Raw genomic sequence first — 14758 nt, forward strand, 5'->3', positions numbered from 1 at the left:
TGAAAGGATCTGAAAAGCGGGATTTTAAAGGTAACTCATTTGTTTAATGATTTATTACTATTGGGTCAGACACTGTGGCAGGGGCTTTTCATAGCAGACAAAACTAATATTGGTAAGGCCACTAAACTCATTATTAATTTTTTAATATAGAATAATACAGTAGAAGGTGCCGCTTAGGATAACCCCAATGAATCATGAAAAAAGTGCAAAATCTCCATTATTGTAATGAAATAAGAATGCCTTAAACATTCAACAACTATCTGCCCTGTCAAGATACAAAAGGTTCCTATAAATCATTACTGTTTTCAAAACCCTTTCCCACGTTAAACAATCCATTATAGACAAGGAAGTTAAGACTCAGCCCAAGTTCACAAGTTAACAAGGCTAAAACGAGAGGCTCTTGGCTCCTTTTACTAGGTGGGACTGGCTCCTAAAATCTGTGTGAGGCTGCAAACTAAAACAGCTTTTACACATCATTGCCAATAGGAAGAGAGGGCAGAAGACGTCAGAAATCTCCAAAGCCGGCTAAATAAGACTAATATTTCGGGATTTAGCACCAGAAACAAAATTCAATTTGATTCCAATTAAACATTTCAAAGCACCTGAAATGAAATATTTGCTGTAAGAAGCCTTTTACCTTGCTCTAATCTAATCAAACAAATGGCTCATGAGCAACTGCTGTGCACAGGCACTGTGCTACCAGCAATGAGGAAGGCGTACGTGTATAAAACACTATGCTTCACTGCTTCCTTAATGATCCTGACTGATAATTAAGGATTAAAGATTTGACAGTTACCTAGAAGTAAAAAGCTAAAAGAGTATTTTGAGATCAGGACCACCAAGGCAGAAGGTAAGAGGAACTTGTTTAAAGAGAAGGTAAGACATACAAACTGTGTTGGCACAGGTTTTTATATACTAAAGTCATGATATAATCAAAGTACAACAGGTGCTTTGGCAGCAAGGAGAACTAATTACTTTGATACATTTTAATAATAAAGCTTCTAGCAATTAAAAAAGCAAAATCAATTAATAGGTTTTGTTGGCTAAGCATCATGACTCTGGGAGTTACCATTTAAATTGTGAATGGTAGACGCTGTATTATGCAAAAATCGCACAAATGCAATGTGTTTCCAGTTATGTGTCCTTAATCCTTACCTCTAAACCTATTTCTAATTGGTATAATTTCCCAATATGCTGAAGTTTTCAAAAACTTCTAGGGAGATAGTATTAAATGTAGAAATTAAAGTAAGCAGTAAGTCTTAAATACAAAAAAAAATTGAGGGTAAATGTGGAATTTTTTTTTCCATAATTGATGAATAATAATTGAATTTATGGGGTACAATTCAATGCTTTGATATATGTATACACTGTGGAATGATTAAATCAATCTGATTGACATATCCATCACCTCACCTACTCATCATTTTTTTGTGGTGAGGAACTTTAAAATCTATTCTTTTAGCAACTTTGAAATATACAGTACATTATTATTAGCCATGCTAAGTGAAATAAGCCAGGCACAGAAAGAGAAATTTAAAATGTATCTTTTTTATAAATTAAAAAAAATTAACGTAAAATTTTAAAAAATTTCTTTGAGTTTTAAAATAAAGTAATTAACATAATCCACTCCCTTCTTTTTAAAGTTCCAGAGGGGAGAAACCTTAACAGTACGCCATGCTCTAGGATCCTTCCCACATGTCATCTCAAGTCATGGCTGGCTGATTACTACTCAAAGTGGTATTAAATACTTCATACCTGACCATTGCCATCAGGGGCACAAAAACTATCATGTGGTCAGTCTCAGGTACGTATCAACCCTCTGAAGACCCTATTTTCCCAAACTGGCCCCATTTTAGTAGTGTCAAAAGACACAATGGCACATTCCTCAGCATATATGAATCAAATATTTGTCTCTTTAGTAATAGGTTGAACCAAAAGAAACTGTCAATATTTAATATATAAAAAGACAATTTCATAGGGATCAACCTAATATATAAGGGAACAATGATATTTCCATACAAATGCCATCTTGTCAGTGACCTTCCTTCATGATCCTATTTAAAATTACACACACCTCCTCCCTCCATTCCAGCACTTTGGGTCCCTCATCTTTGCTGTATTACTTCCTGATGCCTCTCCCCGATCCCTGCTTTATTCATCACTTGCTAACTTATCACCATTCATTTATTTACTTTACTTATTGTCTCTCAATCCTGCCACACTCTACCCACTTGGCTTTGAACTCAATGAGAAATTTTCATCTTTTTTATTCAAGGATACATTCCCAGCATCTGGAACAAGACCTGGCCCATGGTAGATGTTCAATAAATATTTCTCGAATGACTAACAAAATAATGTCTACAGCAGCAATAACCGGTTAACTAGGTTATCCTATTAATTAAAAGAGTCACAAGGTGCACTTTTTCTCTTGTTATTAAGATTTAATATGAAACACAATACAAAAGCATGACAAACTTACCTTTTGTTCTTGTATCTGGGCCTTTACTACTTTGAACTCAGCCGACGGGGGCTTCTGATTGGCCACAAGCTCCTCAGTGTCCACCATCCAGCTGAGCAGGGACTCCAGGGCATCCTGGAATCTCCCACAGTGCAGCAAGGCCTCCTGTAGCTGGGCTGCTCGCTGAGCCACCTGCAAAGTGCCAATTGTTTCTACTTATTTATTTGTTTCACAAAATAATGCAATCTGAGCACAGATCAGTACTTTACATGTTTATTTTCCCATGTGGTCACAAATTTTCTTTTCCTTTTCACTTAAAATTTACCCAATGTATCGATAGTGGGCAGGATAGGAGTGAAAAGGAGACAAACTTTAAGCAAGTAGGCGTGAAAATAAGGTTACCATCACAAACAGTCAACGCAGAGCACTCAATCTTGGAGATTTTTGAATTGTCTAATACGTTTATGATTAGCAATGAATGATTCAAATATTTTAGAGTTATCATAAGAAACAACACATTAGTCATTTTTATCAATATTGCATTTTATTTCCTTCTGATAAATATCAGAAATAATGATTTTTAAAGACTAAGAATAAATGGAACTATTATAGCAGAGAGAATCAGAATTATATTTTGCTAGGCAAGAATAACAAAAGTATCCAATTAGGTTCTGCTAGCTCCAAGCTCTGGAGTCTGTTTTCAACAAACCAGGCCCTTTGTCTTCCAGTAAATGTAGTCTCTGTGTCCTACATAGAGATATCTTATTGCTTGTCTCACAGATATTTTCCTTTTGGACTGAATAAAGTAGCTGGCAAGATATTGTAAGTGCTATGGATTATATTTACACCTGATACAGCATTCCAACCGTGTTTAAGGTACACTACAAATATGTATCAGACTTTAAAGAATGAATAATATAGTTTCAAGACCTGGCACCTGCTTAAGATGTCAATGGAAAGAAAACAACAATTCCATTACATGTCAATGGAAAGTAACCACCACTGCCACAACCAGATATGCACTGCCATCCCATAATAATTTTCTGATAATTTATGTCTCGTAAGAGCTGCCTGCCACCGTATGTCAGCGTTATCTCCCTAAGATATCATAGCATTATTTCTAGTGATTTCTCTCATGGGAATTTAGAAAAAGGTTGGATCTACATCTTACAAGTAATTGAGGGTTGATGGTCTATAGTGAGGGTGGCAGGACTTAGTCCAGGAATGACATAAAGACATAACTTTGTTTGCACAGTGTGAAATTAGTTGCTAATATTTGAAAATAGGAAGGTTTCACATAGAAAGTGAGATTTCCAGGTTATTTTGAAAGTAAACAGAATATCTGGCAACAGCGGGCCTACGTCCCTACATGTCAATGATCTTCTGGAACTAAGCAGTTACCTGTACCCTTACAGATGCATGTGCCCATCATACCTGCACTGTTGTATCTGTGACCCTGTCTTGATCAAAGGCGAGATAACAGCAGGAAGAGGCTCTGTCTTACCCAGTTTGTTTCCTTTCATTTAGATTCCCTACCTAGCTCCAGTAGGCATCTGAGTTTGAGCCATCCAGTTTACAGTACTATAAAACAGTAGACATATTTAGAAAAGTTTGGCTACCACAGATATGATTCATGGTCACCACAAATGCCCATGAATAATAATCAGCAAAAATAGCAATGAAGGGGGTGAGAAAATTACCTTCTTATTGAGAGTCTTCCACCGTGCATTGACATCATCCAGGTCATGCTCCAAGCCCTGAGTGCTAGTGCTTTTGGCAGCACTCTGAATAAGGCCTTGACCTAACCAGTTTACATCTTGCTGTTTACCTTGCAAGGGTTCAATCTCTTCCTTCTGGAATACCTGCCATTAAAAGAGTAATAATTACATGAGTTATATTACCTATCAACTGCCAAATATATAATAAGCTTTTCTTTAGGCATCAGGTTGTGGAAACCATCAATTATTACAGAGGTAAAGATAATTTTTATTGTCTAGCCATAGGTCACAGCTACCTTCTGAAGAACAGAAAGAAACTAAATATAAATTAGTAGCACATCAAAAACATTTGAGAATACTGAAGAATGATATTCTGAGTACACTTAATCAAGTTACTTATAAAACCAAGAAGACAGTACATGTCTCCTCTCTTTATTGCTTCATTATCATAGGATGAGAATGTTTCTATTGTCCCAGTTTAACTGTAGCAACAGATTTACAGAAAATGCAAAAGAGCAAAAACATAAAATAAGTACAAAATGAGCCTTCGTGGGCAAGGCAAGCCTAATAGGCTCTCCTAAGAATGGCTGCTGCTAGCTGGCAACTGAAGCTTGAGACTCACATTGGAAATGGAAAATCAGGGACAGGATGAGGTGAGCCAAGTGGCCAAAACATGGCTTGGCAGGAGGGCCAAAATACAGAGATAGGAAAATGAAAAATACATAGGCATGTGCTGCAATAGTATGGATCCCTACACAGATAGCCTCCTCAATGTCTACAAAGATACCCATGGACTCTCAAGAAATACAATGACCTCACCCCATGGATCTGATCACATACCTTACTAGCACAGCAACTCTGGTTACTCTGTAGTCATTGTCGCCCATACCTGCACTGACAGTGGATTCCTAGCAATCTCTCCCTTACTGTCTATCCCATCCAACTTACAGTTCCCCAGTTGCCTGTGACTGGCAAAGGATTTAATGTGCTAGATTAAAATACAAGTGCCATGAAAGCAGAAATTTCTGTTTTCCTTACAGTAGTTCTATGACCTGGGCCTACCATGGTACCTAGCATGTACTATGTGCCAATATTTATTTGCCAAATTAATACCAGTACAGAAATTTATATTTCTGTCTTAGGTGGATGACATCAACCCCTTAACAGATAATACTGGGAGTAGATACATCAATATTATGATTTTTTTTTTTTTTGAGACAGGGCCTCACTCTGTCACCCGTGCTGGAGGGCAGTAGCGCAATCACGGCTCACTGCAACCTCTGTCTCCTAGGCTCAAGCCATCCTCCCACCTTTGCCTCCCCAGTAGCTGGGACCCCAGGTGCATGTCACCATGCCCAGCTAATTAAAAGAAATACTTTTTTTTTGGTAGAGACAGGGTCCCATTATGTTGTCCAGGCTGGTCTCAAACTCCTGGGCTCAAGCAACCTTCTCACCTCAGCCTTGCAAAGTGTTGGGATTACAGGTATGAGCCAACTCTTTCATAGATAATATGTTTTTAATATAGGGCTTGGAGGATGCCATGAGGAAAATAAATTATTGGAACTAAGGAAGGAAAGTTTCGCATAGATATTAAGGTAAAACATAGTTTGAGATTCTGAGTCATTATCCTGAAGGGCACTATATAAATATACCAATGATTGGACAGTTAATCAGAATACATGGAAACATAATAAAGGCACATATTAAAATAGCACTTCAGGAAAAAAAATACAGACGCAGTCTGAAAAACAACTTTGAAAGATGTAGAGGCTACAGGAGACAAATCCTCCAGGCTCTGGTCTAAGGCCTAGCATACAGGATACTCCTGTGTTACTCTATATGAGTAAATTAGAGAACAGCAAACAAATTAATGATCATTTTCTCTAAAATCTCCTCCTAGCTAAAAACTTAAACTGCCTTTTCCACAGAAAATATAGACAATTTCCATACTGGCAGTTTATACATAACAATAATAAATATTTAAAAATCAATTACACATAATCAAATAAATTATAAGATTCGCCCAAATTATTGAGGAAAAACTTAGGAAGTCTCCATAATTTTGCAAAAAGGTAAAATTTATCAAATATGTAAACAGAAACTTGGCAACAAAGTGTTAAAGACAGAATTTGGCATTATAATTCAATTTCATTTCTATACCACTTTCTAAGTTATAACTTCTAGGACTAATAGCTTTGGATATGTTTTACTACTTACCAAAAAGTGGGGGCGGAGGGTGGGGGTGTACAAAAACTGCTACCTTTTAAATTCCAGGAACTTGTAAATAAGCATTCAAGGAAACGTTTTATTTTCCCTCTTATATAGTTTTCAGGACAAAAGGATAACAATAATGTTCTATTAAATTGCCTTAACCTCTGATCTTGGTTTTAAATTAATTTCAGGGGTATATATCAGAGCAGATCTAGGTAAATCTGATAATTTTCTAAAGTGCCCCCAAAAATATACTAAGGATTTAAAAAGATCTACTAAAGAGTGTATACTCCCCTAAGATTTAATTGTTTTCTACAAATAAACTGAAATATCCTTTACAGAAAAAAATTAATTTGCTAAGCTTTTAAATTAGCATGACATTTACTGCATGTCTAAGAAAACGGCATAACTAACAACAACAATTATTTCACAGACTGAGAAGAGGAATTGTTCTGATATTGTCTAAGTTCCTTATCTCTCAATGTTAACAAAATACCTATGAAGAGAGCCTTTCCCCCTAATCTAATCCACAGCACACAAGCATGAAGAGAAGTTTAAAATAAAATAAAATTACCTCTGAGGCAAAGTTTACCAGAAGAGTTTAGTAAAAGTACCAAAATAGCTGAACTTCAATCTGAGTGGGAAGAAAAAAATTACAGGCTTGACAAGCAACCTCTACTTATTACAAGGCTGCACCCTTTACTTTCTTACTTCATTCACCACTCACAAAAAGTTGGGAGAGCTATAATGCCTGCAAAGTACAGCATAATAACTCTACTCTCATAGGCAGAGCTCCTGAGATATTAAACATATTTTTTAAAGTCCTTAATGTGGATAGAGTACTTTGCAGGCCATAATAATATAATACTGTTTGTACCTTCATGACTAAGCCTGTTCAAGCTTAATAAATCCAATATAATGGCCCTTAAATGGCAATGTCTTTACCACAATTTGTGTAAAAGCCTAACATTAACATATATTCACAGTGGAGGCCTTCTAAATGAAGGGGAATGGCCACCATCTGTACAATCAATAACAGGACCCTGAACAGCTGGGAATAACAATTCTTCTCCACAACAGTCCCTATTAATTTGTTATAATTATCCATTTATCAATATGTGGCATCTTGCAGGGTGCTAGTCAAACCCCCAAAAGTGTGGATTTGATTATTATTAGAAACACTAGTGACCACTCTGAAACAGAACCACAAACTTTTACCAGAACCACAAACTTTTGACACTGCAGAGTTTCATATTTCCATGAATTACCTGAACCAACTGAAAGCCATTGCAGACTGTGTCCAATATTCCTGCCTGGGCCCCTGTTTTTCTGGGTGCTGCTTTCTTTCTTGCTGATATGAATTTCAGGGAGTACTTCTTATAGAGCATTTCGCTCTCCTGGGCAGAAAGAGGAGCCTCCACTTCCTCTTTAGATGCAATGTTGCATTCTCCTGAGTCATACTGTGTCAAAACTGTCACATTTTCTACTAAGCTGGTGCTACCACAATCGACATCACTCTCCCCTAGATCTGTGTGAGAGAGATCTAAATCTTGAGGGGAATCCTTCAAGAGTTCCCTACTTTGTGCTGTGATTTGGGATTCTCCAGGTCCGTATGTTTTGTTCTCTTCTCCAAGGTTAAAAATATGCTCATTTTCTCTATTTCTTGGCATAATTAATGGGTCACACTTCACAGGGCTCTCTTTCAAATTATTCTGCAGCCAACAATTTTCATCGTGGATTTCCCTTTGATCATTTACACGTTTTGCTTCCTCTAGTGGAGAAACATCATGTAAAATCATTTTGAAATTTTCATCAGGGTGGGCACTTTGACATGAAAGCAGTGGGATTTTCTGTTCGCTAATGGAATTAACAGAAAACAATGGTCTGTATTGGTCTGTTACAAGAATATCTTCAGCAGAAGACAAACTTTTAATTCGTGACTGGTCTCCAGTTAAAATGCCCTGTTTTTCTTCCCTCTCTGCTGGAGGGCTACATAAGCCAGAGTCATCCTCCTCTGAAGTGAGAGAATTAGTACCCCATCTGCACTTGCTGGCCTTGAGAACAGCATCTGACATATCAGTAGGTTCAACAAAAGAGCTTTCACTTTTGTTTGCATAATCCACAAAATTGGCCGGGACAAACATTCGCCATGACCGTCTATGCTCTTTCTTTTCTGCATGAGATTTGGCTTTAGGTAATCCTGTGGTTCGAATGATATCACTATTTAGTTTGAGTGCATCAAAGATCATCTTTTCATCTAGTTTGTTAGCTTCCCGACCTCTCAGCTCAAATACACTGGAAGAAGTAAGGGCACCATTAGAGCATAAAGAACTAACCTCCAGTGTTCTGTGACTGTAGGGTAAAGTTCGATCTGTAAAATGCCTGGAAGATAGACTACCTTTTGAACCAGAGTCTATCTGTTCATTTAGTCTAACAGTATCATAGATTGACCGCTGTGGGACGTAACAGTCTTCGATATTTAGGTCCTCCTCTTCTTCACCCTTCCCTACACATGGGGGATTCTGACGTAAACAGTCTGGTCTGCTGAGTGGCTTCCCCATTTTGCAGATAGTTAAAACAAATATTGCAGCTCTTGACACAGATAAGAAATAAGATAAAGCATCTTTCAAGAAAGTATACTTCTGAACAGAGCTATGGGGTGTCTTTACCATAAAGACACACGCTCAAATAACATATGTCATAATACATGAGGTGTTTAAGGTCATCAGCAGTGCATCAGTATAAATGCAACTTATCCTTTTACCTGGTTGATTTTAGGATGATTCTAAACAATAAAGTGCATCAATAACAGAGAACAAAAATCTCCTTTGTCCACCTTTCCCAGCTCCCAGAGTTCCTGTTCACATACTCCAAAACACAGAAAATAAACAAACACACACTTAACAGTGGCTCAAACACTCAGAACATTCCATTGTCAGTCCATTTCCCTTTTTAGTCTGATATTTCCAGATTAAAATTTCCAAATGAGCAAGCATTTTAACAGCCTGAATGTTAATTTCGGCAGAGCTCTGGTTAACTGTAATCCACTTAAAGATGGCTTGCAGAACTCTACCATTCTAGTAAATAAACCATGCTCCAGAAATTTAAAAGACAAACACAGGGACCTGGTATTGTTCACATCAAGGCACAGAACAAATCTTCAGAGAAAAATAAGTTAAGTCTAACGTTATGAGAAAGTTACATTTTTCTTTTACTTTTTTTTTTTTGGAGGGGGGAGTAGCTATAAATAAACTTGATTGAAAAGGCAGGTTTTCTTCCTGTTTTAAGCTTCTTCAATGCTATTCAGAACTACTCAAAGGAAGAAAGAAAAAATACCGGACTTTTAGACACCCAGGGCAGTACAATCCAGCAACCGTTTAAAGTAAACAGAAAGCATGGTGTACTAAGCTTCTTAAAAAAAAAAAAAAAAAAAAAAGCCATTTCCAAAGAATCTTATCTGGTCCTCCTTAGGAAGGCTTATTCCACCTGAGGCAATTGCAGCAACGAAGAGCTCCGCGGCTTCCTCTAAGGCACAGGCAGCGTAATTCACATTCAGCAGAAAACCCAGGGACTACATTAGCCTTTGAAACTGAACCAAGTTCTGTGGCCGCGGTGTGGCCTTCATTTCAGCTGGGGCTAGAGAGAGACGGTGGCGGTGGAGACAGCAGAAAGAGAACTCCGGCAGGGAGCTCCGGCGCTGTCCGCGGCTCCTCAGGGCAGCACGGCGCCGGGCAGGCATCCTCTCCAGCCAGGGCGCTTGCAGCAACGCCCTCTCTCTCCAGGCACCATCTGCTGCGTCCCTGGGCCTGCCGGGCGTTCCGGAGCCGCAGCTCTCTACCACTTCGGTGCTACGCCCTCCCGTGACTTAACTTCGCAGTCATCTTTCTTCTGACTCTTCGCTTCTTCCCGGGAGTCGGCGAGCGGTTTCAGTGGGAGGTACCTCGAAGCCGAGAGGCTGCAATGTATCAGCTTGCGGTGACATCAGCGCAAAGCAGGCCGAGTCCGGCCACGGGGGAGAGGGGCAGCTCAGGTTCAAAGACCGCGGAAACCCCGCCAACTACTTCAAACTGGGACGGGATCCGTAGGGCTTGCGGAGGCAGAACCTGGCACCGGGAGATCCGCGAAGAAATTATTTTGTGAAGGTCCGGAGACCGCACTTACTTGAATACTAAATGGGAAAAGGGGGGCTACCTAGGTCCCTATCCTTCAGTGGAAACCACACTTTTACACTGAGGAATCTGATGCTTCAGCAGTATCTGCTTCGAAGTCGAGAGTGTTTTGCAGTTCCCTTTTGAAGCCCAAGTTCAAATCTAACTGTTCTCCAGAGTAAAGTATTCCTACCAGTGAGGGGCTCTCAGCACTGTTGACATGAATATTAGTAGTTACTAATAACCGTACAGTACTCTTGAGGTTAACACAAGGCCCAAGAGTGGTACTCACTGACTCCAGATATTTAATAAACAAAATCACCTCCACAGATTTTTATCTACTGAACACCTTTTAAAAATACTGTTTGAAAATAAATTCAGCAAGCCAACTCTTAGTCTTTGTAGGAAATTTAATAGTTTTATTTAAATTAAAATCTAAACGTTCTCTATTTTACAAAATAAGAAACATCGTCAGTGTATCAGAGTTACAAATGAAGTGGTCTTTCTTCAATCTCACAGAATAATCATTTGAACATGAACAAAACTATGCTCACTCCAAATGAAGAAGGCAGTTCTAGTAAAAACAACTTTATACTTTCTTTGTTAATTTTACAGAAAAGATGTGGGAGGAAACTTTTGTGCCTTTAATGAGAAAACATTATCTCAATATTCATTCTATAAACCTAAGAGTTGAATCTTTTTTAAAAAAATCTTTTCATAATGAAAACTCTATCGGTAACTCATCCATTCAACAATGATTAGATTATTAGATGCAACTCAGTATGTGGCCATCATTAAGTTGACTAGATATATGACTATCTATAAAGAAAAAGAGATTTAAAAATATCCATCAACATCACAATACCAATGCCAATTTTTCATGTTCAAGACGTGAAATATTTCAACAAGCACCTGATTCTGTGGTGTTCAAGCACACAGGCTGTAATAAGGCACTGATAAGAGAAAGAAAAATGGTCTCATACTTACCACGCTTGAACAGTGGATTGGGCACTAGGCTGGGAAATAGTAGAGACCAAGAGTCTTACTCCCAGCTGCAGCTCTCTTGATATGTAAGCCTAGAAAACCACTTATTCATGGCAATATGAATAATAAAGTTTCCTTGAGATCTGTGAGTGCCTTTCTCTAAACACTCTAAGATCCTTACAGAACTTTTCATAATAAAGAATGGCTCTAATTCACTTCACCTTAGACTCTAACTCTGAATCATTAGCACAATATTATTCTAGGCTTATGAAAAGCTAAGAGGAGCAACACATAACCTCACATTTGAGGTGGGTAGCACATTTTTAAAACTGCACAAATAATTCATTCATAAATTAAATGATTCAAAAAAATAGCGCTCACTGTCTGCCAAACAACATGTAAGCACTGGAAAAATGATGTTGTAAAGACATAGCCACCACTGTCCTTACACCACTTACACTAGAGTGGGAATGTGAATGAGAAAATGGCCATGACACAGTTCAGAAGTAAACAGTGCTATGGGAAAATATTCCCTAGTTAATTATGTTCAAGTATATACCATTTATTTAATAACTAAATTCTTTTTTATTGAACTGATTTTTATACTGATTCACATTAAGATTTGTACTACTATATTAAAATTTGTCACAATAATTTACATATATCTTTGTTACTTGAAATCACATTCCAAAGTCTTACCTGGATGGCAGGTAAGAGCTCATACATAGAGCAGAACCAGACTGGTTTATTTTTCCTCCAAAATTTGGTTTAGACAGCTACTATAAATGTTATAGTCTCTAATGTTAATAAAATCAAGATATATTAAACCATGTTAAATATTAATCATGATATCTAGATCCCTCACATTTTCTTTTTTTCTGAGACAGGGTCTTGCTCTGTCGCCCAGGCTGAAATGCAGTGGCACGATCACAGGTCACTGCAGCCTTGACCTCTCGGGCTCATGCGATCCTCCTGTCTCAGCCTCCCAAGTACAGGTGCGCACCACTACACCTGGCTAATTTTAAAAATTTTTTGTGGAGATGTGGTCTCACTCTGTTGCCCAGGATGGTCTTGAACACCTGGGCTCAAGCAGTCCTCCTGCCTCAGTCTCCCAAAGTGCTGGGATTACAGGCATGAGCCACTGTGCCCAGCCCCCTCACATTTTCATAATGAGAGAAATACATAATAAGGTAAGTAAAGTTTTCCTGAAAAATAGCCAACACTATTATTTCATAATACAGAAATCATAATGCTATTTTCAAAATGTAGCTTTACTTACTTTATGTAGCCTACTAGAGATAATCCAGCTAAACTATCTACTAAAGCAGATGATTTCAGAAAAGTACGCAACTACTAATTGAATTATAAGCAAAACAGTAACATTTTCTCATTTTATATTCCTAAAGTTTAATTAAATCTTTTAAAAGGAAAGTCCCTGAAAAGTCTTCCCACTAAGTGCAACAATGTACATCATAGAAAAGTTTTATCATTCACATTTATTATTATTTATATATTATTTACTCATAGAAAAGAGCAATTTTATCAGCTGAAGCATGGAGGTTTTAGTGTTGAAGGACTGGAGGTATTAAGTTCAACCTGCAGTAAGTGAAAAATGTCTACGTAAGTAAACGCACTATTACCAATGAATAACTCTTGGCCTGATAGCTCTTGAAATCAGGATTAGAAGTCAAACAAGGGATATGCGTTTTGTGCTGCAAGTACATAAACAGGCATTAAGAGCAACAATTGTTCTTTCTAAAACAAATAAGTCATTAGCTAATGAAAACCGAAAGCATACTATATTTTTAGTTTTCAAACTATTAAATTTCTTCACATAAATGGCTAAACGTTTCCAAAGATATACATCATATGAATATGCAATAACTATTTATTTCATGGGAATATAGTTTATATTTAGAAGAAAGTAGAATATTCTGACCCTAAAGTAAACCAATTTAGAAACAAGAGATTCACCAACTGATCTTGACAGGAGTTTATCTTGATGTGAACCTTAGTTAACATCTTTAATGAGCACTTGCTCTTCTTCCCGTAAGTTACTACAATACTAAGACTATGCCTTTCTCACATCTTCAATGAGGTTTTCTGGTGACAGCGAAAAAAAATTCTATGTAACAGAAGATGATTCTATATATAAATCTTATTAACTGAAATATATACATATTTCACATATATATATATATATATATAAAATGTCAAAAAGTTCATTTAAAGAAAAGCTATCCAGCAAGCAGAAGCAACTCACATGTTAATGGCCCTATTCAATTTTCTTCAGAGAAACAAAAACCAAACAAAATCTGGAAATACTTTTCATATTAAAATACTGACAAAAGAAATTAAGCTTGAAATGAAGACAACTGGAGATATGTGAGAAAAGGATCTGTGAGCACAGACATTTTCTTGTTGTATCCAGTTCTTGGGCAGCTCCAGACGCTTTTCACTTAATTTAAAATCATAGCATTTCCTTATCCCACATTGTTATTAATGAATGATTAGAGACCTAGATAAACATTTACCAGTCAAATGTTCTTTTCAAGAAACCAATGTATAATTTCATAACAAGGCAAATTCTTCTCTGTCTCTCTCTTGCACACACCTTTAAGCAACTTTCCATATTAATAAAATACATTATGAAGGTTTCCTTTGATCGAAGGCGGGCCTATAATAATGACAGCAGATACCACAGTTTGGCTCTTTTGTTGGATCACTCTAAAATGGTGATATAGGTTTATCAAGGTAAAAGCAAAACAAAAAAACAACTACCAAAAAATCCTACATTATAAAATCTCTGGCTGGAACTGCCTTCAGAACAACCAACTTTAATTCCTCAATCTCAAAGGAAGGAATAAAACATAAGAGGAGCTCTGTGACAGAAAGGGCCGTAGCATCAGTTAGCAGCAAAACTGGAAAGAGAACACATGCTGCAAAGCTCCCTTTTGACAGCCCTTTCCGAGAAGTATGGTATATACCTTGTATCACGTGAAAAAGAGGGTATCCACCTGTTACGCCTAGTTTGTGTGGATAAGAATATGAGGTGTTAATAATACCACACAGCAGATCAGCCCCACCTCTTCATAGCTAGGTGTGGTCTCTGCCTCAGTAGGGCTTCTCTCTTGACCAGCATATGGAGTATTCTTTCTTCCTAAAATTGTTAAATGCCGCTTTGCTCTGGGTTTATTAAATAATGTGATCTTCCTATAAAAGCCATGCATCTAGTTACA

At 37.5% G+C, this 14758-nt stretch overlaps 1 protein-coding gene across 23 annotated transcripts in view; it reads right to left on the reverse strand.

Annotated features, from left to right (window-relative positions):
* Nucleotides 1–14758, reverse strand: part of DST (dystonin) — a 495141-nt gene that overhangs the window by 74240 nt on the left and 406143 nt on the right. For all 23 annotated transcript variants that reach the window (XM_032140288.2, XM_032140274.2, XM_032140272.2 and 20 more), the window contains 2 exons: nt 4159–4320; nt 2480–2650 (listed from right to left, as the gene is read on the reverse strand). In XM_032140288.2, coding sequence (XP_031996179.1) covers nt 2480–2650; nt 4159–4320 — 333 coding nt within the window. The remainder of the gene's footprint in view (nt 1–2479; nt 2651–4158; nt 4321–14758) is intronic.

The sequence above is a fragment of the Hylobates moloch genome, unplaced genomic scaffold (genome assembly GCF_009828535.3).
Source record: "Hylobates moloch isolate HMO894 unplaced genomic scaffold, HMol_V3 SCAFFOLD_20, whole genome shotgun sequence".
Lineage (NCBI taxonomy): Eukaryota > Metazoa > Chordata > Mammalia > Primates > Hylobatidae > Hylobates > Hylobates moloch.